We start from the raw sequence: 24,717 nt of genomic DNA, 5'->3' as shown, positions 1-24,717 counted from the left end.
AAAAGGACGAATCAGAGCTCAGTCACAGCGGCATTTCAAAGGACAAAATGTTGGGACTTTTTAATCTGTAAGATTTCCACTGAAACAAAGGTCTGTTAGATTCCATATCTTTCTGCATGGGTTAAAACAAGGGTGATTTAGCCTATTGCCCTGTGATGGAAGCTCTTGTGTTTGCAGTCTTAATTGGTATCACGAGTCTGGAGTGAAGTCGTTATTCCTGGCAAATATCACATGTTGCACCCAGCAGTGAGAGTGGGGAGAGAGTAGGCAGAGGCAGAGTACTGTTTTCTCTGCCCTCTGCTCAGTTGCTTGTAAATTGTAACAATGGCTGAATAAACAATGATTGACAACTATAGATGTTGAAGCCTGAAAAAAAAGCGAATCAAAAGAAAAAGAATTCAATATTCAGATGAAGACAAACAGCACATAGTCAGCGAGAAAGCTGTTTGGACCTTTGTAAGACCCTGCAGTACCGCTTGTCGCCACAGGTGTCGCCAAAGGGAACCAAACAAAGATCTTTAAGCTTGTTACCCTGAACAACTGAGGTGTTTTCATGCAGGTGAAAACACTTTAATTATCTGACTGCCAACATTATGTTAAGTGGATATCAGATTGCGGTATCATAATGATTGAAATTCTGCTCACTGTTATCCTGCCTCTGAATTGAATTATATTATGTGCCACTGTGAAAGTGGACTGAAACTAATGTGACTTATATAAGAAGATAATGATGTGTGATAATGGAGAGAGTCAGACTGATGATTCTGATGGTCTCATTATTTACTGCGAGAGCTGATGTAGCACAGAAACGCCCCTATTATTACTTAAGTAGCTGAAAAACACATTTATATGTTTATCAGATGAAGTGCAAATATGTGTGTTTGTGTTAACTGTGCTGTATGTCCTGCCAAAATGCACCACTGCTCCTTACACCATATGGTCAACTGAGCCATTTAGGACCTCAGAGAATCAAACTGTTTAACTCTACGCTGCAGCTGGCTGAAACCCTAAAAGCCTGGCGTGCAAAATCAGGCTTCACAGAGTCCCACAGCGAGTCCCGCTTTCCACTTCCTGTTTTCAATGATGCTAAACAACAGAGGGATATCTGTAAAAATCGAATCACTTTTCATTCTAGAGAGGCTCAGTTTACAGAAAAGCTTCTTTATAATGTTGCGTTTCAGAACTGGTTTCAGCAGACATTAACTGTGTGATGCTGCAGAACTAATATGCAGATGGCAGGACAATTTCTCCACTGTATGCCGGTACATGTATGTCGGGTCTGCAGTTTCATTTCTGCTGCGTTGTTGTTAATGTCCTCTCTGTTGATGGCATGTAGCCCGCTGCAGAAAGTGATGACAGACACAGTAGAACCAAGGTCAGAGCTGTGACATTATCCAACCACTTCATCTTTGACAAAACACTTTACCTGATTAATATTACAACGCAGCAGTCGCCTCTGTGCAGCCTCACCTGTGAAACACTGTCAAATCCTACTATTTCAAGCTACTGACGACAGGTTAGACAGATACATTATGAAAGTATCTTTCATTTGATTTAAACAGCAGGTATTTTAGGACAAACTTTAAATTCATGATGTTTTGCATCAATATGATGATGAGGTACTTTTATTTGTACCACCATATTCTTTCAATGATCCCATTGACTGGAAAATCACAATATCTCCATTTACAATATAGGATCTCTATAATGATCTAAGCTTAAGTACAATGTTTCAGAAGTGTTCATCCTCCCAAATATCAGCAATTTAATTTTTAATGTAATAATTTTACAGGATAAAACGTGCTTTCTCTTTAGTCTAAGTGAAGTTGGTTTTGAACAAGCGTTTTTTGTCCCATGCACACAGCAGGGCTTGGAATTATTTATGTCATAAACTATATTTGAAAATGCTGCCTTCATATCTGGCTTTCAAGTGAATTTTTCCAAAGGGACCTCAATGTTTAAAAATATTTATATTCACCCCTGCCCCTCAGGTCATTTTTTATTTAAGGTATATTACACAAGAGGGAGTGCTGTTGTACTTAATATCAGCACGGCTGTTATTCAGTCATAGCCACGAAGCCGCAGGCTGAATGCCGCAGATAATCACAGCTGTGCTGATACATATATATATATATAACAGCACAGCCTTGAGTGTGATATTGCTTTTATACAACAGCTTTACAATGTTCTATTAGTAAACAGTGGTGAGCAGTTACAACTTGACTGGAACTGGACTGTTGCCATGAAACACAAACACTGTCCTGCACTCTTGCTACTTTGTGTGTGTATCCGTATGTTTCCTATTATCGTGCAACCAGTGAATTAAGTGTTTTGCCTGTGTGATTCTGAGGCACCAGGTTGATCAATCTAGCAAAGACTGTCTGCTGTTATGTGAACTAACATTGTTCAGAACACCTGAGGCGGAGTGATACGCACAGTTAAAAGTTCCGTACTGTTATACTCTATATCAGCACTCATGGAATGCCTCTTGTCCAATCAGATTACTTGGTCTGAACTAACTGTGGTATATTGTAGAATATGAGAACGCTGTAAATTAACTGTTGTGTTTTTTTGTAATTAAGACTCTTCGCATTTGTGACTTGGCATCTCATGTTTTTTTGGACAGTCCCATTAACAAATACTCCTCTCAGGAAATATCTTGTACTGCATCCAATGTTTCGCTGTAAATCAATGTTGGCAACAGATGTGAGGGCAACATCAGGAGTCGGTGTTGAGCCGAGCAGCCAGTGGCTCAGGCCGACTTTAAGCCTATCTGATCCTTTGATGGATTGAACCTCTAATTATATGGATTGAAGCGAGACAGCGAGAGAAAGCAAGACGGGGCCAGGGCAACAGACACCAAGATTGTTACCAGGGGAAGGAAAGCCTGGAGCTCTGTTTGATACAGCTTCTTGTTATACAGCATAAGTAGCTAATGGTTATGGATGTCATACAGGGATCGACCATCTCTCCTTCTGCTGAGCTAATTTTCTCTCCATCGTCTCTCTTTCATCTTTATCTCGCTCTCTTTCTAACCAGCTTTCTCTGTCATTACCGCTGTTCTTCCTCCTGGTTTCTCTATATTTCCCCCTCTACCCCGTACTTCTCCGTTTTATCGGATACCCACAATTCCCTGCAGACTCCAAAACTGACAGAGCTTCAGTTCACATCAACACCAGCCTAATGGAGGAAAAACAAAGACAGGCTGAACGGACTCTTATAGCTCGCAGAGAAAAGGGAAGCGCCGAGCAGACATCTAAGTTCTGCCGGAGGGAGTCACAGAAACCTCAGGATTCATTTAGGAGCTCTGTGTTTAATCACGCAGCAGCCTTATGCGCCATTAGTTCGCTTCTTTCCAAAGGTCCAAGTGGGCTACATTTACAGGGTTGGCTCGAGGGGAAAAAAACCTGCGCCCAGTCAGCTTATTGCACCGCTGATCAAATTATGTGTACTTACAGTGCAATTATAGTGTAAGGTAACGACATAAGCTGCTACACACAAGAAAACACTGGGCCTGATGCAGGAGGCCCACGAAAGAACGCAGTCGCTCTTAAGTGGCATATTATTTCTCTGCTCTGTCGTCTGAGTCATGTTTTCACAGAAGGAAAACACTCACTTGACCTTAAATTATAATGTCTTAATTTGTAGTTTATAATACTTACATACACTCAAAAACACACAAACTGAATGACTGAATGACTATTATACTGTTTACTGAATCACTATAGTCATGGCTCGTCTTTTACCGAGAGTTATTGGCAGATTTCGGCACAGCAACTTTAGTGTTCGTCGCAAGAGAGAAGAGCCTCATGGTGGATTAAAACGGTGCTGTGTTTACTGTGTTGAGCAGAAGGTGCCTTATGAAAACACCCTGAGAAGAAGAAGAAACAACTTAGGGAGGGAAACATATCCTGTAAGCTTCGAGTTCAGGAGTTGAGACGTGTTTGCCGACCATTTAAGAACTGGAGGACGCCATGGATGTTCATGTTTTGGTGGGTGGTAGGTTAATATCTTGAAATTTTAGTAGCTGTGCCACTTTGTCATTATTCCTTCCTTTCCTTCCTGCATTATATTACCCGCTTGAGAGCCGTGTTGCTGTTATCTGACGGCAATATTCTTACAACTAAACCACCTAAAAGCCAAGTATATCATACGGACGTCTTCCCATGTCGCACCACTCGCTCAATAGTTCACTTGAAGCACACCCACAGCTGCCCTAGGGTCTTTGTGTATCACTCTCCAGTGTCAGTGTTACATTATTGTAGACTATATAAGTCTCTTGTTATATATCTGTGACTGCTGCATCCCTCCTATTACCTCTCCTCTGGTATCACTCATGGTCCGCTTTGCTTTACAAAGACTTTTTTCAAAAGTTGCATCTTCTTGTCAAAACACTCCCTTTTTATGTCTGTGTATTACACAGCAGCGTTTCTCTGCTGACAGGTCAGTGGCAGCATTTTCTGATTGTTTCAGCTTCTCTAGCACAATCAGTGACACTGCAATGTAGATTTATATAACATAAAGCTTCTCGTGCCAATTTGAGCGGCCTCAATTGTGCTTATAAAAAGCAACACATATATGCTCCTCATGAACAGTTGGCACCCACAGGCCTTATAAAAAGATGGACAACATGGCAGCTACCCAAAAGTGAAGCCAAAACATCTCTATCGCCCCCTGCTGACTGGCTGCACTATAGGTCATAAAGCCCGCCTCCTCCATGTTAACAGATGGGACATGACTCAAATTTAAAAATCGAAATACACGCCAAATAAATATTTCTCAAACATGGTTTCTGTCATTACAGTTAGTTCTTATTATGCTGATTCAAGCCCAAGTGTTTTTCTGACAAGTTTAGCTTTAATTAATAATTTGATGCTGTCGAAAGGATGATTGACAGCTCTCTTGACAAATACGGCTCCTGCAGCCGATCTGTTCCTGATTAGCAGAGTAGAGGAGGATCAACGAGAGGAGACGCAACTAAAACAATCACTACAGTCATTGAAGTTTGCATATCTGTGAACGTCTGCTTCAGACCAACACAAGAGGCTGTTCTGCTGTTAAGTAGGCCGATGTGAGGGATCTTTTGCCATTTTTTGGCAAGTGAAATGTGTGTTTTGGTTAGCTGAAGGGGCGGGACATTGTCGACGCGGCTCTAACAGTCGATCGCTCCAAATGCACAAGATGGCAGTGTCCGCTCAGAGGGTATTTTAGCTTCATTTTGAGGTGGGGATGCATCATCCGTCTTTATATACAGCCATTGGTTGCACCTGAAATGAACAATTTACAGCAAGTTTGTCCAGTTCAGAGCACTTGTTAACTCTATGGAGACACTCATAGTATTTAAGATAAGATACAAACTGTTCTTAATTGTGTAAGTAGAAAACTGCTGATCACAATATACAATATATGGTGTAGTACAGAGCAGTAAATAGTAAGACATAATGGAGGAAATTTCCTCTGGTCATAAAACTGTTGAACACATTTCTCACATGTGCAGTGTGAGAACAGTTAAGCAGCGTCTTCTGTGAGGCTTAGTGAAAGTGTTGAGCACTTTTAATAGGCTGCGACGGCCCACTGATGACGACAGCAGCACAGCCCATGTCGTGTGCCAGCCTCTGAAACACAAAACAATCAAATTAGTATGTTTCCATGGCAGCTAGGACGGAAGACACGGAACGTGTGTGTCTTTGTGAAGTTATGAAAGCAGCTCTAATACCATTGTTGAGATTTTCAATTTCCTTTTTTGAATTGAATGTCGGAAGATATATTGTAAATTGGGGCCCAAACTGTCCAGATACAAAGGAGGGGTTTTATTTTGGAACATATTAACATCATCCTCTGTGTGTGACGTCGATGATGCCTCTCCTGCTGTAAGCTTGCTCGGAAAATTAGCCTGAAATGTGCGATTAATCAGAGAGTACAGACTTGCCCGCAAGCCTGGAGACAGTTTAACAGCATTGTCCATCTTATGAATCCAATTAGGTATATTTATAAATAATTAACACGTCAATATTGGAACAGTGGCGCATTGTGTATTACGTGACCTCTGGTATTTAAAAAAGTGCCGGCAGTCTCCTGCTTTTGTCCACGTGTCTACGTTGATTTGATGCTATTGCCAATGGAATTATATCATATAAAGACCCTAGCTTACGTTTTCTTTCAATGACGTGGACGTGCTATTAATCAGCTGTAGTTGTCGGTTCAATGGCTTCTACACAGAGCACCTATAAGCACGAGATTCATTATTATTAACGACTGCACTTGATGTGATTGCTGGCTACTTTGTGGAGCTGTAATTAGACTCAAGAATTCAATATTTGTGTTTGCCGATTAAGTCCCTATCCTTCACTGGCTATATTTTCAGAGTGCCAACACTGTTCTCTCACACTCTCCTGATTCAGAGCATAACAGAGGACAAATGAAGTAAGCAAGGCATGCATTAAGTCAGACTCAAGTTAAAGTGTATCATTAGACGACAGTCAAAACTAATTAAAAAGTATATGAGGTAGTAAATATGTAATTGAATGTAACAGAGCGGGATTAGAACCACGACTTATCGAGCTCGCTAATTGTTCTACTTTTATATTTCCTACTTATTAAATGCTACATTAAGCTAACATAATTGCTAGCTGGTTCATTTCTGCCTTAAGGAATTGAGTTGTCTTTTCCCTCTTTCAAAGTAATATCTTATTGTCAGCGGGAGCACGCTTACAAGGTTACACTATTTGTGCATGATTTGACACAACAAAAACAGCTGCATTTTGGCTGATTTATAGCAGTCTCCTGTGTGAGAGTGGATGAAAAGAAGAGCGACTAGAAAGCTAACAACTCAACCTCCCTACATTATTTGCAAAAGCTTTCACAGTAAAGACAAAACGACAGGTGGACATGGAAAATAATCAGCAGAAAATGCACTCCAATCCAATTTGATGAAAATCCTGCTGTATTGTATCTGATAGAAAGAATTTGATTTGACAAAACAGGACTACTTTTCATGAGCAGATGGAGTTCGCTCAGCTGTCACGGACGTGGGTCTTTGTGCGCTTCAAAATGTGAAAGAGTAAATATTTTAAAGTCTCACAAACTGCCACTGCTGCTTTTTCTCTTTTCAACCTTTAAGACCCGGCTGTTTTTGTTTGTTTTGTTTTTCTTCCAAACTGATTATGTCTCTGCTCTGGGCTGCTACAGTGTACAAGATAAAAAAGTCTTGAAATGTTCACACATTTTCAATATTTCAACAGTTTTAAGGGGGCTAAATGGCGTGAAACAACCAAATCCACCACAGATACGGATTTTAAGAATGATCTTTGGCACAAATTTACATTTACAACTCACTTACTGTGTGTTGCACCAGCAACTCTGTGTTTCTATCTGTACAATAATGAGGGTTATTAAATTAATAACATGAAATGTAGTCTTGTCCTCAGACCAACAAATCAAATATTTTTGGTGACAGACTGGGTGTCTGGTGCGACTTTCACAGAAAAAAATCACAAGCGGTGCCCAGTTGGTGACGCATTTTCCATCACCCAGCAGTGGTTGGTCTGCCAGAGAGGGTAGGCGGAGCTAAGCGGCTGCTTTTCCGTTCTCTGCAAGTGTTGCGAGTAAACAGTAATCTACTATGGCTGAACTAACAAAGAAAAGATCGATGACTACAGATACAACTTCAAAAATAAGTGAAAATCCAAAGAAAAAGAAACAAATTCGACGCTCAGATGAAGTAAAGCGACCGTCACACATGCAACACTGTCTGGATATCTTGGAAGTGTGCTCCCACAATTACCGTTTATCACCATAGGTGCCGCCAAAGAGAACGAAACTGAGATCTTCGAGATTATAACTTTTAACCAAATGAGACTCCAGTGACTTCACTGGGAAACATTGTATTAGCCTGTTTTAAACAGCTAAAATCCAATGATAAGGTGTGTTATGATATTGCATAAGCATATTCAACATATTCTCTAGTCAATAACAGCAACATCTGATCCCAGCACCATGTGGGGGAACTGATGTAATTAGCGTTGCTATTTTAACAGCAGTTAATGTTTGTCCGATTGCTATAAAGGAGGGACATTTTCTCCTGCTCTGGCAGTCCATCAAGATGTAATTGAAATGATAAAACTGGTCAATAATATACTCAATTATCCGAGTGCAGATGTTCCATGCACGGGGTTAACCACTGAAAGTCGCTTGCTCGGCATTTATGCTGAATATATCAGGCTTCTTTGTGCCCATTAAGCATGTGGACTCATTTTTAGCTAAAATGACTTCCTGCTTAATCCTTGCACACAGTCACGTAAAAATTATTTACATTATTTAAATCAAGAATTATGACTGATGGGTCAAATTGTGATAATACATTGCATAGGAATAAATTATAAAACATTTCTTCTTCTTGTTTTTGCGTTGAAAAATGCCATTTGTACCAGTGTGTGATGTGACTTTATTGCCAGTAAAATCACGTCACATCCCAGTGCAGCACTTTGGGGCTTAAGGGGCCAGTGTGCTTCAACAGGAGAGCTTCGCAGAAGGGACATTTGTACATTTCCGAAACTGTCAACTCGACCTTCACGGCCATTTCACACAGCTGTCTGCCAGGTGTTCAGAAGTGAGAAAGTTGGCAGGGTTTGAACTCCCTTAAGCCCTATTTCCTTCCACTGTTCCTTCCAGGTGACACTGTCTGAAAATGGGCTCCGGCAGGGGGGATGATAATCACATTTAACTGATTATCAAGCTCCTCAGCATGTACGATGGCAGACTTTGATAATACAATGTTGACTAAATGACATTTGTTTGAGCTGTTCGTGCAGAAAAAACTGAATGTTTTGTTGTAAAATCCCATCAATGCCTCTTTGCAAGCGTATTTCAAAGATTATTGAGGAGGATTACCTGTTGCCATAGCAACAGTGCACCGTTTCACCGGAGGTAGCGATGCTGATTGGTCTCGTTTATGGCCCTCTCAGGTATGCTTGACGCGTAGTAACAGGTTTATCCCTGGAAAGACTGCAGAGGGCTCAGAGAAGCACCAAACACAAACACAATCAGTGATACAAACAACATAATCAATACAATTCCCATGTCTTGGTACTGATATAGAGATAGCTTTTCCTTATTGCCCTTTTCTATGTGATTTTAAATGCAAACAGCAGATAGTAAAGGTCATTCTGTGGCTCTATAAGGTCATTGGAGCATACACAGAGGACACAGACCATCACACCTGTAAAGCAGAAGGTTTACTACGATTGACGTCCTGAGTTCTATTCAACTCTTGGGTCTCCTTAATTTAACTATAGATTGAATGCAAATATATTATGAGAATGGATAAAAGAGTAATACATTAATTTACACAGAACTGTCCCAGTAATCAGCTGCTCAATTATAGTCCCCTCTATGAAGAGGCTATTCAATAGAAGAGGACTGAAGAGGTCTGTTAGTACTTCTGCTCATGCTACAATCAGACTAAAGGTCAAAATGCAAGACTGAATTTACAAAACTGGAATATCTGGCATTATTACTTTGACACTGAACGTCACCTGATGTCCCTATCATCGAGTCATATGTTACTCATGTGCAATAAACGAACTTTTAAGTGCAGCACTTACTCTCATTATCTCTTTAATATATTACATTTCCACCCTGTGAGGATAGTATGATATTCTTGAGTTAAATATTTAGTTTGACAGCAGTGTTAAATAGTTTATCACAGATGTTCATGTTTTAGTTATTGCCTTAGCTTAGTTTTTGAGTTCGATTTCTTTTTACCGTCAAATGTATTGATGCAATCTTGACTGGTTAAACTTGTCCAGTGGGATCTATTTTTTAAATGCATTTTTTATCTAAGCATACATTTCTAAAATGGTACATCTATTTTTCAACACTTAGTATTATGTTATGTATGTCTCCATTTAGACATAGCTAGGCTACATTAGACGTATAAGGCTATGTCGAGATATAGGCTATATGCTGTGTTAAGATTCAGCAGCACAGCGAGTTGCTCGCTGACTGCTTTCACTAGACAAACTTACCAACAGAAACAACACACAAACATTGGTCTTTTCAATGGACAACAAAAAAATACGCTAGCAAAGTATTTAGCTTTTGTTTTTTTTAACTAGCATAGTGTTAGCCCTGCTCCCAACATTCATCAGCTAACATTCATGGTGTCATGGTGTATTAAATGTTACAGGAGAAATTATTTTACCTGAAGTATCTGTAGTGATAATGTGCAAAGAATATGCAACAGAATTAACACAACATTTTTTTAAATGGACGATAACAATAGAAAGAAAAGTAAGCTAGCAAAGTTGCCTATAGGCAACTTTGCTAGCTTACTTTGCTAGCTTTCTTTTTTTTTGTTACAGGGGAAGTTATTTTACCTTAATATTTGTAGTGTGAAAAAAATGTAGACTACTGTAAACCTGTGACATTAAAAGAACTGCATCAGCAGCTAATAGGTTAGCTAATATAACTAGCTAACAGACCGTCTGCATTAGCTTGTGTCTGCTAAGATATACGCTAAGGCTTGTGTATCTGCTAAAGTTAATCCTGCTAGTACAAACCCACCACAAAGGGATATTTTTGAGTGTAATTTTATAAAAACGTGTAATTTTATTAATAGGTGTAATTTTTACTGTCACAACTGCTGTTACCGGTTAACATATTATGTTAACTTATTTTGTTAGCGACCGCCGGAGCTTAACCTCTCATCAGAATATTTTGCTGTTTGTTTTCAAGTCTTTAGCTCATCCAAATGTCTATAAAATATAAGTGTGAGAAAAACAGCAAAGTAATGACAATGCAAACTAAGACATACTGACCAATGCACACAGGACATTTTCCTTCCAGTGGCATTTAAATGAGCTAAGAGGCTAACTGCTTCTCTTGACATACACATAGCTAATGGGGGATCTTTATGCCCTACAGTCCTAAGGGATAAAAGCTCTTATCAAAGCTGGTTATTAGTCAGGTCGTATTGACATAGCCAGTGCCACCATTTTGCATTCAGTAATAGCCTGGCCTCATGGGAGCAAGCACGAGCTTTGTGTTTACTTAGGTATTCCTCACAGACACCGTATTAAGCATATTGGAAAATGCTAATCACGTAAGCTACACAATTAAACCAGCTTTTACCCCCGAGTAAAATACAGTATGACTATGGCTGAGGGAAAAGAGAAAATATTTGATAGATATATGCATATAAGATTTTCCATGGGCTTGAGAGCGGTCTTGTTTTAACCCCCAGAACTGGTTCAAAGACACACTTTCAACACAGCTTTGAACTATCACATCATTCTGGAAGTTACAAGGTTACAGATTTTTACCTTGGAGCTGTTCTGTATTATCTCTCGGCTGAAAAGGCCACTGGTTTAGTCTGACAACAGCTGAGAGGTACAAGACATTTGGAGGTCCAAAGCAAGAGCTTATGAAGTCAACATGACATTGCCAACGGCCGGAATAAGGTCACTTTAAAGCTTGTGTGTGTGTGTGTGGGGGATGTGACCTGCAGCTGAGAACAATAATACCACCATTATTTCGTAAACTGTGCGATTAAGTGAAAGCTATAAGGTATAGTTAAGGTTGTACTGCATGTGGGTGTGATGTGAAAAAAGGTGTATTTAGAGTGCAATGGAAGAGTGTTTTTTTTTTTATTGCAAAAAAGCTTTTACAATGAACCACTTTATTCCCAAACCCCCGTTTCATAGTAAACTCAGGCAGCTGAAACGAGGAACAGCGAATCACTGAAAAACGCTGAATCCTTTGGGAAATCACTTTTTATTTCATATCCTGTGTGATAAAATGACAGAAAACAGAGAATGCAGATGCTTGGAAGTGTGTGTGTGTGTGTGAGAGAGAGAGAAAGAGAGAGTGTGTGAGAGTGTGTGATGTCGACGGAAGCTCCGCCTCCCCACCTGCTCTCACTGTGTACTCCTGTCTACACTGATAATGGATAATAGTTTTTACCACAGGCATGAATGCAAGCACACAGACATACGCACTCGCAATGCTCTCAGTCAGGTTGTTAATCGAGTCAATGAAAACATTATGTTTTCTGCTGTACAATGACAGGAAACCGAATGACCCCAACAGAAATATGGGTCATCCTTTCTGTTCCTCCAGAAGGAGGTCATGATTCTGTCAGCAGGTTTCTGGAAAGAACAGCTGTCTCTTTTTTTTAATTTGGTGAACGGGAGTGGCCAAGGAAGAGCGGACGAAAAAACAAGCAATGGTGACCCAATTAAATCTTATAGTTTTGGAAATATATATGCCGACATTCAGTGGCTACACTTGCAGATTTGCATATAATTGAAGACCGGATTTTGACCTTGTTGGAGGTCTGCTCTCTTTGATTGACCTTTCGTTTTTTTGCCTTCCCTGGTCAGTTTGGTGGAAAAGGATTGGATTCTGCAACCACTGACGTAGTAAGCTTAAAATAGTCTTCACAACCCCCCCACTGCAAATCAGTATACTGTCTAATACCAACCAGTCTCAGTTTTAACTGCAGGACAATTGGGTGACATTCGCCATCAATCCCATGCTCCTTAGCGAACCAACAAAACCATCACTATGACTCCTATGCAGAAGTCAAGACTCCAAAGAGTCATCTCATATGATGGGTATTCATGCAACATAGGTGGTGAAAAGACTCAGTTGTACTAGGGCAGAAACCGCCGAGTACTGTACGTCCTCGGTAGATAAATAGAGAGATACAAAAAAGGGAAGTCAAAAAGAGGGCGCGGGATGCAGACGGATAGAGAGAGCAGAGGAAAGAGAGCAGATGTGGCCTTTGGGCTGAAACTGCTGAATCACCACGTCTCTTCTGATTACTTCATCACATCGCGAACCCGGAGCACTTTCTCCCGAGCCACACACAGAGACACTGTCATGATGAAAGGCCGAGAGAGGAAACAAAGACAAAATAGACGCAGGGAGGGCGAAACAAACAAGAAAGATCACCCCGTAGACATCCAGAGAAAACAACAACGGGAGATTCCAAGATCTTCGTCCTCCATCTTCCCGAATCCCTCTGTGCTGACATCACCTTGAAACACCCGAGAGGACACGGACTGTTCCCTCAGCCACCTCAAAGGGCTCGGGTCTGTTACATAAGGTCTGTATCACAGACACACTTTAACATTCTAAAATGCCTGCAAAAAACAGTTAGCCGTTTATCTTGCAGCTTTAATGCCGGACTCCCATTGAGGTCTCTTTCTCCAGCTCAGTCAGGGAAAGCCATCAGATGTGGCAAAGTCGATATCTGAGAGCTGAGAGAACGAGCTGTTGGATGAAGAGCGACTCATGAAACCTGCTTATGCAACTGACAGCTATTTAAAAGGGGATGCCAGCGTTCATTAGTAACAGCCTGTTAGTAACTGCACATGTCGTGTCCTTCAACTGGCAATGCGTGCTTAAAAAGGCACAGCTACACTATTCTTGTCTACGTTACAGTACTTGATGTTATGTTTAGGTGGATTTAGAAAGGGAAGTTAAATTAGATCATTAAGTTGAATTTGGGGAAGAGAGGAAAAGAAAAGAAAAGTTTCTCATTAATATCACACAATCCAAACGTATCAACCGAACCACCGTGAGGAATATTTATCGACATGTTGTAAATGACATGTGCAAGCAATCGTTAATAATTGCGTGCCCATCGACTTTAGCCTTTGCATCAATCTATTCATCAATGTTTCTTTGTAAACTATTAGCGTAGGTACAACATTAACCATGTTTGTATAAGATTATAAGATTACAATTGGTCTGGTACTCAGTGGTATTATGGTACACTGGGATAGATTCCTAGAGACTTCTCGTGCTGGTTTATGATTTACATGCATCTTTGCAGGCGACAAACATTGCGGATCGTGACCGCACATTGATCCCATTCTTGTGAAGCAATATCTCAGGAACGCCTGGAGGGAATATCTGCAAATTTGGAACAAACATCCATTTGGACTCGAGGATGAACTAATAATAATTTGGAGGTCGGAGATCAAAGGTCAACATCACTGTGACCTCATGTCCATCCCATTATTTGGAACGCAATATCTCAGTATCGCCTGGAGGGATTATTATAACATATGGTACATTTTTATTCTTTTATCCATCTGTGAGAATGATGCCGACAGAGACATGCACGTCCATTCTGCTGTCGCGAGAAGAATGAATACTTATTATATATAATATACAAATATAAGCCCAGTCCCGGCCACAGTAACACATTCTGTTGATGGATGTAAGCTGCAACGTGACTGGTTGGTAGAGGAATACAACCGCAAGGGAGTAATTCTAGTTTGGTTTATTCATCAAACACTGAATAAAAATGTCATGAGCAGCTGTTGGAGTTTCTAAATCATGCAAGGAAGTTTAAGTTGTTGTAATTAAAGTCAGGACAGCAGAGTCGCTGCCTATTATCTGCTACTGGCTCAAAGGGCTCTTGGTCAACCTTGTTACACTACAAGAAGATTGAATGCACTTATTGGACACAATTGTCTGCCAAATGTAGGTTAGTTAATACAGTTCCCTCCAACAGATGGCACTTTTAATCTCTGACATCAGGCACCTTTATCTTTAAAAGGCCCCAAAACCTATGTAACAAACAAGCAAGTGTTTTCATTGGTTATTGATCAGAATGTAGCCTTGATGTGGACAAGTTACAGACGCAGAAGGATTTGCAGTGTGACTTTCTGTTTTCCAAGTTATATTACTGAGAGCCTCAGGTCCTGCTCTTTGCTGGTGGAAAATCAATAACATTAAGCACAAGGCCTCCCTGGCCTTGATGCTTTAAGGGAAGCTCTATCTGCAAACATCCCCAACAAAGAAATACTATTAATATTTATGTCGAGCTCTCTGGATGAAATATTGTTTATACACAAAGTGGCAGGACGTCTGCAAATAATGCCAGTGAGGATTTAAGGTAAAATGATATTACTTGGCATGATAGCAGGTGCCTTTGCTCTACGATAACTTGCACTTGTATCTTTAGGTTTTTCATGGACCAGGGCAAAGATTTGGTATTGATGAAACATTTTGCATGTCAGACAGATATGACATAATCATACCCCCCTTTGGAAAACCTCATGAAAGTCAAACCACATTGTTGGTGTTGGTTGCAAATGACTTAAAATGTTTGGCGTACACCATGAGAGTTTCCAGCAATGACAGGTTACAGTGACGTCAAACCCAATCCTCTCTTAATCCATTTCCATGTATGAGTTACAAACCTCGAGAGTACAAACATTTGCACATATCTCTGCATTTGTATTGTGTGACCTTACATCATTTTTAACAGCACGACAGCGTTAAAGAAACCCATGCATTCAGGTGCATCTTTTCTGCAGTGTCTCACATTCAGACATCGCCACATCATCATGGTGGCAGCCATCCATTCATATGCCACCAAAACACTCACAGCAAGAGATACAGGATTACCATAATGCAGAGCTGCCAGTCAGTCACTGCTGTGTACTGGGGCCTCAGAACTCATGCATGTATCCACACATGCATTATGTATTTTAGAGATAATCCTGTGCTGATTATGTTGGAAATAATACCCACCGCACAAAACAGTCACCATCATCCAGTCCATTTTATGCACCTGTGTCTGCTACTATTGAAAGACAGTATTACAGCATTAAATTACTGTACAAAACACATTTAAAGAGAATGGAATTTGTGCCAAAAATGGTAAAATAGACGATGCATTCAGGTCCATTTTCATTCTACATTTAAATCTCAGTATAAGACACCTACAATGGCATCATCAAAAAATATTTGAATACCTCCTTATTACTGATTTACTGAACTATCCGATCTATATTTCAAACTACTAAGATGCAGTGTAGAGCAATCTTTCAGTCAATGTTGACAACCAAATCTCAACCCAAGGTCCAGTTTTCATTAGCAGAACGAGTTTGTTCAGTAGAACTCTAGATGTTTTAAAGAGCCCCTCTCAGACTTGTTGTCTTAAACGAGTACCACTTTAAAGCTGACCTCGGAAAAAGTCTCTGAAACAAAACTCTACTAATGATCCAATGCATAGTGTCGTTCCAAACAAAGGGCTTAATGTGTGGAACCAAACAATGAACGCCAACTGAAAACACTCCACAACGTCCATTAAAATGAAAAGGTCAAAATTGTCTCATCTGGCTGCCACTTTGTCACGTCCCCATCCAGTACAAGGGCGAGAAGATGAGGCTACACAGATAATGACAGCGATGAATGGCTGTAAAATCCATCATCAACATCCATTCAGAAAACCTTTACAGACTGAAAATGTGATTTGCCAGAGCAGAAAGCAGCGGGGGGATAGCAGCGTTATTACAGAGCCAAAGGCTTACGTTTCACTTGTAGTAGGCGATGTTTTATTTAGAGCTACATGCTTCTTCATGACAGTGTATGATGCACGGCTCGATAGCATGAGGATATTATCCTGTTGTCAACTTATACTGTCATGGGATGACAACACTTACTCATAGATCTCTAACACACACACACACACACACACACACACACACACACAAACATTAGTATTAGAATACACTCACATGGCGTCATAAAGGCCCACATAAACACACAAAAACAAAGACAGGTGACAGGGCTGGGTGGAGGGATGTGTGAACCCGGACCGCAGAGAGAAAGCTGGCCTGTCTCTTCAGATTAATGGAGCTGTTTCTATTTTGGGAGCAGCTTCGGTGAGAGGAAACAATACGTTCTAACACTTACCGAAACCACAGAAGAATACGTAAGAGATGTTGTTCTGATACCAATACCAGTATCCCACGTCTTCATCAGACACGGATCGTATGCTCACGATAGATGTTTTAATGAGCCCCTTTCAGACTTGTTGTCCTAAACACGGACCTCTTTGATGTCGACCTTGGAAACAATCTACTTATTGACTATTTCCGTGATACTTTAAGTCATAGCATGTGATTTCATTTGGGATACTTAACAATAATTGGCATTTAACAACACTCCTCAACGTCCAAGGCGGGTACCTTTATCAGTATCGGCATTAGTTAATGTCTAAAATGTGGTGTCAGGTATCAGCGAGTATGCAAGTCAATGCACCGCTTCGATACCAAAACCAATCAGCCTCAGAAAAGTCAACTGATTTTAGGTCAATTACTGTGTGACATAACAAACAACAAAAGTGTGGTGCTAGCCGTGTAGTCAAAGCTAGCAAACTGCCATTAGTCAGTGATTTTCCACCAATTCAAGTCTGGGTATTGTAACCGGTATCCGACAGATAAAAATGGTAATTCCCAACATAAATAAAAATGATGGCCGATTTAACTTCAAGATTCATTCAAGATCACTTCGCTCATTCAAAAACCAATCATCAATATTTAGCCAGTCAACAGACACTTACATTAGCTTTTGGAATCAACAGTACATCATGTTCCTTCTGGCTGACTCTAAACCTAACATTTTTTACATCAAGTCTCTAGATCGTCCCAAAAACTCTGCAACAGTCTGCCAGTCAACATAACCAGGGACTACATGAACTTCCCAGCAGCCAGTTGGACAACACTCAGCCCATCATTAAAGCCACTAGCATCCCAACACTTACCACTCATGCTGAGGCTCGTCAATGATCAACAGGATCTTGAACTTCTTGGAGAGGGAAGGAGAGGGAGCCGACTGCTCCACAAACCCGGCGGCGGTCGCAGCCGTCTGTTTGACTGCGTTGGTGATGGAGCTGAAGGAGCTGAAGAAGCCAGAGGAGCCACCGGAGGAGGAGGACTGGGCCTGTGGAGGCTGCTGAGCTTGCTGGCTCGGGCGCCTCTCCTGAGCTGCGGGGGAGCTTGCTGGAACCTGGGACGCTGCTGGAGCTACGGTCGGGGACTGGGCAGGGGCAGGTGCCGTTGCTAGGGCTTCACCTTGCTGGGAAGGGGAGGAGGCAGTGGGAGGAGGAGGAGCAGGCGGGTCAGGCCTCTGGAGGTCTGACATGTAGCCGTTGGGCAGGTTGGACATAAAGCTGCTGTCCGAGAGGCGGCGTCGGAGGAAGTTCATGATTGCGGTCCAAAGGTCAGCTGGTGAGTGGCTCTTTAAGTTTGTCTCTTGGTTTGTTGGCTGAGCAGCAGAGCAGAGATGGTCCCACAGAGAAACCCACTAATCAGAGGTTAGATGAATGACAGAGAGCCAATCAGCCCAAATGAATGAAGAGCTGATTCCCTGCTGGAGGAGTTAAGTGCAGGGAGGAAGGAAAGGATGGATGAAGCGATGGATTCAGCTCTGGTCCAGTCTTCAAGAGACAGCTCTCCAAAGCCCAGCAAAGCCAGCAAAACAGCGCGCGTGTATGTGGCGGTCCTCCTCCTGAGCCTCACGCCTCCTCACGAATGTGTGTGTGTGACGTGTAATAGTGTGTGTCTGTGTGAGAAAGAGAGGTGTGGTTTGGTGTCGCCCCCTTCGGTGAGGTGCTGGTGCTCTCCTCCACCTCTACTCTGCCTTCCAGCTTCCTGAGCTCCTGCGAGTCGAATGCGCTGAAGAGATGCTGCTCTCTCTGCTTATCTCACCCTTTCACTCGCTCCCTCTCCCTCTCCCTCTGCCCTTTCCCTCACGCTCACTCGGCACGCTCGCAGGCTGTCTCCCCCTCCCCCTCGCCTACTCCTCTCTCCTGTCATCATCCTCCTACATCACAGGCTACGTGTGTGTGTCGTGCCGCAGCCGTGTAGCGCTGCGTGCCGTGTGCAACCACTGGAAGGGGTTTCCTACGTGCGTGCATAAGGTGGAGTTCGCAGATGCAACGCCATCCACCCTGCACTGCAAGCCCCACCTTCTTCTCCAGCCAACAATTCATCTTTTTTCCTCCTTTTCAACCTGCCTTCCCTTCATCCCTTTTTCCTGCATTGAGGGTTCATGTATGTGACCGTGATACATTTTCTAGAGGATTAAATCTCCCCCACTCCCCACTCTGAGGATGTGCTTATGCCAAAATTTGCCATCCAAAGCATGTGGCCTAATACAGGGCAGGGTTGATTGGTAATCTTAAACTGAAGCAGCCTTGGTAGAGGACAGCAGTAAAACAGCAGGAGGGGAGAAGGACAGAGATTAATTCCCCTCTCATGGTTTCTATCGACTGATTTAATCAGTGGAATGATTCCCTCCAGTGGAACGTGTTGCTCTTCAATAATGTGTCCTGTTCTGCAGCAAAGGAAAGAAGCACATGAAGGTAATGGCGGCGCTGACCAAGGGTAGCCGAGCTTGAGAAGATCCAATAATGATGTTAGTGTGATGCATTTTTTCATAATCCTTTGACATCTATCATATAGTTTATAAAAAGGGCCCCTGCAGTATTCTTCCTCTTCTTCTACTTTCCGGTGCCAAATGAATTTCATAAACACAAAGGGAAGTCTGCCATTTCCCACTTACTTTAAGTGAAAAGTTTTCCATTCCATTTCCAGGGGTCATTCTTTCACAAAGTCCTGATTTCGTCAAAGGGGGCGTGGCCTTGGCAGAACGCCAAAGTTTTACGTTTTGCCATGAAATAGGAAGTTGTTGTGACTCTCGTATACGATGTTCAATCTGCTCCACATTTCACACGTTTGATGTCAGTCCCATTCTGAATAAATCTACTTGCCAATAATCAGTCAAAGAAATAAGGCAACCCGCTGCCAACAGGAAATTACATGCTTTATGTGGTTCTTCTCAAAGCCAGAATAACATATCCACCTTAAAATGTGTTCTGATAAACCTTCAGACCGTCATCGAACGGAAATTCAGAGCTGTGTCAAAACTTCTGTTGCTATAATGATGCCCTGACATGCGACACAAAGTGAACATTGCGAGGGACTGTTCATCAGTGCTTGCAGCTTTAAGGCCTGTGTCCACTAACGTCATTTTTTGCACAGGCAGCACCTATTTTCTCTCAGAAACACCCTCAGGGTCAGCTGTTTTTTGCTGCTACGCCCACAGCGCTCTCAGTTGAAAATAGTTCAACTTTTGGAACACTCATCAATGTCACTTCCCCCTCAACAACCAATGAAAATCAAGAAGGGGCGTCATTTACAATATCAACTTTGGCAACGACAACGTCGCAGGAGAAGCTATGATTTCGTTTTTTCGAGGGTCCAATATCCAGGTGTAGAGCTGCTGCTAATGCCAGGACACGATTCCTTTCCATTGTTTTTAGCATTGTTCTAAAGCATACAGAGCAATTTAAAACTGACTTCATAATAACTACCAAGGGAAGCGGAAGTGGTGCCAGAAAACTTTCGTAACCTAGCAACAGTAAGCACTGGTGAAAAGCACCGTGAAATCGAGGTCATGGCTGCTGCCACATAAAAAACGGGGTTAGTGGACACAGGCCTTCATTATTATAATTGTGAAAGAATTTTCCTAATATTTCGCTAAAGGGCACTTTGGAAGCAGCATTTAAAGTACCAGCTTTAAAAGGATACAAAAATGTTTGATCTCTTTGATGAATACAACTATAAAGCAAACGGCCTTGGCAGCCTTTTTCAGTTAAAGCTCCTCTGAGGAACTTTCAGTTCATGCTGTGGACAAAGAGGTGTGTCATATCTCTTTGCTGAACCTGTACATGCGCAAGTCGTGTTATCTGACATAGAATTTCATCCTGCTGTCTTTAAGCTGTCAAACGTATCACTCACTGTGAATCTTTTTTTGGGAAAGGCATTTTTGGACTGCACACTGCAAATCACTTCTTCTGACATCGACCCAGTGGCAGCAGTGATTTATAGCTTTATAGAAAAAGTCTGTCTCCTTCCTGATGGTCTTGTTTGTAGCTCATACTCATAGTCTGTTTCATAACTCCTCACAGTAGCTTTAAAGACTAGATAATGCTCCTTTTTACACCACTCTAAGCGTCACGCTATTTGTTGCCGTGTCTCTTTCACTTTTTATTCTAAAACAAACACATCCTCCTTATGTCGGGCTTCATTATTCATTCGCTATCTCAGGGCAGGAGAAGAGAGAGCTGCTCCGACCTAAATGCCGAGAGCATCAGCAGCTGTACCGCTTGCTGCCATGAGCTTCACTTTCTAAAACAGCCCCGAAGATGACAGCACAAAGAGGGAGAAGAAAGATTATTCAAGCGGGGAGAAAATCCCACACACGTCTGAACCACAGTGAGGAGGAGAGCCCGGCATTCGAGGACTGCAGTGGAGGAAAATATAGATCCAAACGTAGCTCCGTCTCTTCTTCAGTGGGCAATTATTCCTTCAAGGATGAGAAGCATCAATATTCTGCCACACATTTATCCAATTTGACTGCTCATACAGCGTGACGCAATGAGATATTTCAGAACTGCTTGAATTTTAACACAGATTTTGTTAGAGCTGATACTATCTCAATTGATGGAAATGTATTCCTTGACCTTTACGCCATTGAAAGGCAGCTTCACTCTCAACCCCTCACACTGCCGTATCTCTTCTGAACCTGAGAGCTATTTACGAGTGACTCATAATTTGAGGGTTTTTGTTAACGCGTGAGCAATTGTTGCAATTTGTAGCGAGGAGAGAGCGCTGTATGGATTGCTGAATAATATCGCACAGGGCCCCGATCGGCCACCAGCACTCACCTTTTATTCCCACGTTATGTTTGGGATTTAACAGTTGAAGGTCAAAGCACACAACAGCGATGTGCTTTTAGAGTATTAAAGAGCAACAGGCCACCAGATTGCATCCAAATTTACATGATGTGCATGGTGACGGAAAAAATGGCGAACCCACTTCTCTTGTCATAAACACAACAAAGAATAAGTCGTTATTTTGGCTCGAGCAACAAGGGTTAAGTGGAACATACTACTGGAAAATAACACTTAAACTGACCTGTGTTCAGTCCTCAAAAGAGACTGCTTTGAATAACACGCAGGATGCACATTTGTAGCAAGTCACGATGATTCAAGCCCAGTGAAGAGAGGGGGGTGGGCCGTGTTTAGTCAACCAGAAGAGAGCCGGAGTGAGTCACAGTCAGAGCTGCAGTGTGAACTGTAGCGACGTCCTAAGCTCATCCTGGCCTACATGTTTCATGACACACATACACAACACATAGCACATTTACAAACAGCCTTTATATAATATGTGTGCACACGAGAATTATGCAGGCGACTGAGGCGAAGATGGAACACTCTGCATTAGAAGGGGCGATTTACAGAGACACACTTTGTAATAAAAGCATTTTCCTCTATTCCCTTTAAGAATGCCCCCTACTGTGGAAGATGATTGGCCCACAACCTGCCTCATATTTCCTCCAATCTTGTGACTTCTGCATAAATAGTTAAGTGTGGTATAGAGAGAGAGGAGAATAGGCTATGATCTGCCTTGTGTTGCTGTGTTGGAGGAAACGCAGTATGAATACTCAAACGGCAGATCAACGACGCCAGGAGCATCGCTCATCTGTCAACATGCACAGACATGCACACACAGTACGGGCAAAGACCCAGACACACATGTACACACACACACACATAAACACATGAGCTGGCGTGAACACAAGAACACGGATGCTGACTTACAAACACATTCAGCCTCTCTGTGTGCTCAGGCTACTTTGCATGCTCGCTCACAGAGTCAAAATATTGCACTGGGTGAAATTGTGGATAATTTAATTCATTATGTTTCATCAAAGAATGAAATGTATTATGCCATTACACACTAACTGATTCTGTAATAAAATGTATTATGCGATCCTTCTTCATTAGCAGATATTAAATATTTATATATCTTACAATTGTAACTGCTGGCGATTGTGTGTTATTGTGTTAATGTGTGTGGAGTGTGCACAGGCCTGGTTAAATGCCGCTTTGGGGGATTTGCTGCACATATCCAGGCGTGTGTGAGTGACTATGCCAGGGTCAAGCCTCCAATGGCTTCACTGGCTTAATTAAGATAATCCCGAACACTTTGGCTCTGTGCACATCTGGCGTCTCTGGCAGGTGCTCATGCCATGCTGTGATACATGCCACAACCCTGGCATAAATATAATTCAATTTTTTTTTTAATGAATTATTAAATTCAATTTCAGCTCAAACCACATTTTATTTAATATACACCTGACTTTTTAATCGGTAGATGTAACGCGGTAGCCCATACTGAAGTTTTCCATGCAGGGGGTGATCTCAGATGCACCTGCAGGTTAATTGAAAACACAGGGGAGGCACAGCCTAGGACACAAACGGGTTATTTTTAGGCCATGCTGTTAAAAAGTTACAGCCTAGTCCTGTTTTAACACAAGCTCTTACAATGGTAGACCTTCACATAAGTCACCTCACTGTGCCTCTCTACTTTAGAAATAGGTTTTGGTGCTATTACATCATAAAAAAACAAGAAAATAAAGATTAAAATGTCTGAAGCTACTTTAGAGAATAGAGTTGATTCAGCCATAAAAGATAGCTCTCTAAATGAACTTTAACAGCGCTGTGTAGATGGATAAAGCTACAAGATTAAAACGCCCACACACGGCTCAGATATCAGCAGCACATTTGCCGAAACACCACTTAAGCAGGCTTCACATACAAACTAACACGCGCACACACAGTCAAACTTTCAGTACGCTGCAGAGGCTGCTGCAGAGCTGAAGACAAAGATGGCTGATTGTATTGTATATTTTTAGGCCCAACACAAAATTGAAGATTCAAAACTACCATGGCAACAAAGAGAGGAGAAGTTGGCTTGGGTACCGCAACAATAAAAGCCAGACAGTAATGATAAATAAGCACACAGTCGTGCAGTTACTAACACAAGGACCGAAAGATAGAAGCAACTATTGAGTCTCAACTCCATCTATTATACACATACCCCAATAACTTTACATGAATGCAGAAGATCTATAGTTAAAGGCTCAATAGGCTCTTACTTGTCATTCAGTACTATCTGCCTATTCACATGGCGATGGCGGCCATTTTCCTCTGACATTATGCTCAGGGTGGGAAGATAAATTCATTTTAAAATGCATGTTTGATGACTCATTAGCTACTATTAGACAGCGGCTAATGTTAGCACCCAACCACTTTCTGGTAAAGTTTACCATTTGAAAGTGTTACCAGAGATAAGTAGCTAACAGCAGTGTAAGCTAGCTAATAGAAATTTTAGCTGGAAATTGTTAACTAACGTTAGCTGTACTGGCTTAACTGTCCTTACAAGGCACAGCAAAGACGGGGTAGGCTAAATACGGTGGCCCTGGGGGTCAAAACACAACAGCATTTCAGACAACAGCAGCATTTAACAAAATATGACTTTTCACACAACAAGAAGATATTTAGGTGGAGCAGCACTTCCTGTTTGTGATTAAACAAGATTAGCAGTTAACAGCTTTAAGTGATAATCTTGAAGGTCTCACGTTTCGTTCTCTTTGGCAGCACCTATAGCGATAAATAGAAATTGCCACCATTCACCATTGTGTTAACTCATTCGGTGATAGATAGTGACTTAACAGACATTTATTTAGATGAAAATCTTCATGATTATCACTTTTGTCATTTCCTGTTTCTATTAATTACTACTCTCAGCAGTGTCCTTGCCCAGATTTTAAACCGAGCTACAATAGGTTAAAGAGAAGATAAAAATATGAGGGGAATATTTTTACTGAGGACATAATGTGATGGAATTCTAACATGAATTCATCTATAATAAAATGTGTCTCCTTCTGTTCCCGTGTAGGAAGCAGTCACAGAGGCAGACTTGTGTCCGGAGGATAAATTATACCTGAGTCAACGCTTGAACTTTATATCAGAGGTCAGAATATGCCAGTTACTTTTCA

General features: G+C 41.6%; 1 protein-coding gene across 1 annotated transcript in view; it reads right to left on the bottom strand.

Moving 5' to 3' along the window:
- syn2b (synapsin IIb) overlaps nt 1-18,623 on the bottom strand; it is an 87,598-nt gene extending 68,975 nt beyond the window's left edge. Inside the window, exon 1 of the mRNA XM_069677552.1 lies at nt 17,570-18,623. Within this exon, the coding sequence (XP_069533653.1) occupies nt 17,570-18,012 (443 nt within the window). The 5' untranslated portion in view covers nt 18,013-18,623. The remainder of the gene's footprint in view (nt 1-17,569) is intronic.
- Nucleotides 18,624-24,717: the final 6,094 nt, after the last annotated feature.

This window comes from Semicossyphus pulcher, unplaced genomic scaffold (assembly GCF_022749685.1).
Source record: "Semicossyphus pulcher isolate SPU_LCO1_2020_fin unplaced genomic scaffold, fSemPul1.0.p SCAF_3, whole genome shotgun sequence".
Lineage (NCBI taxonomy): Eukaryota > Metazoa > Chordata > Actinopteri > Labriformes > Labridae > Semicossyphus > Semicossyphus pulcher.
This window is presented reverse-complemented; position numbering and strand designations above follow the sequence as displayed.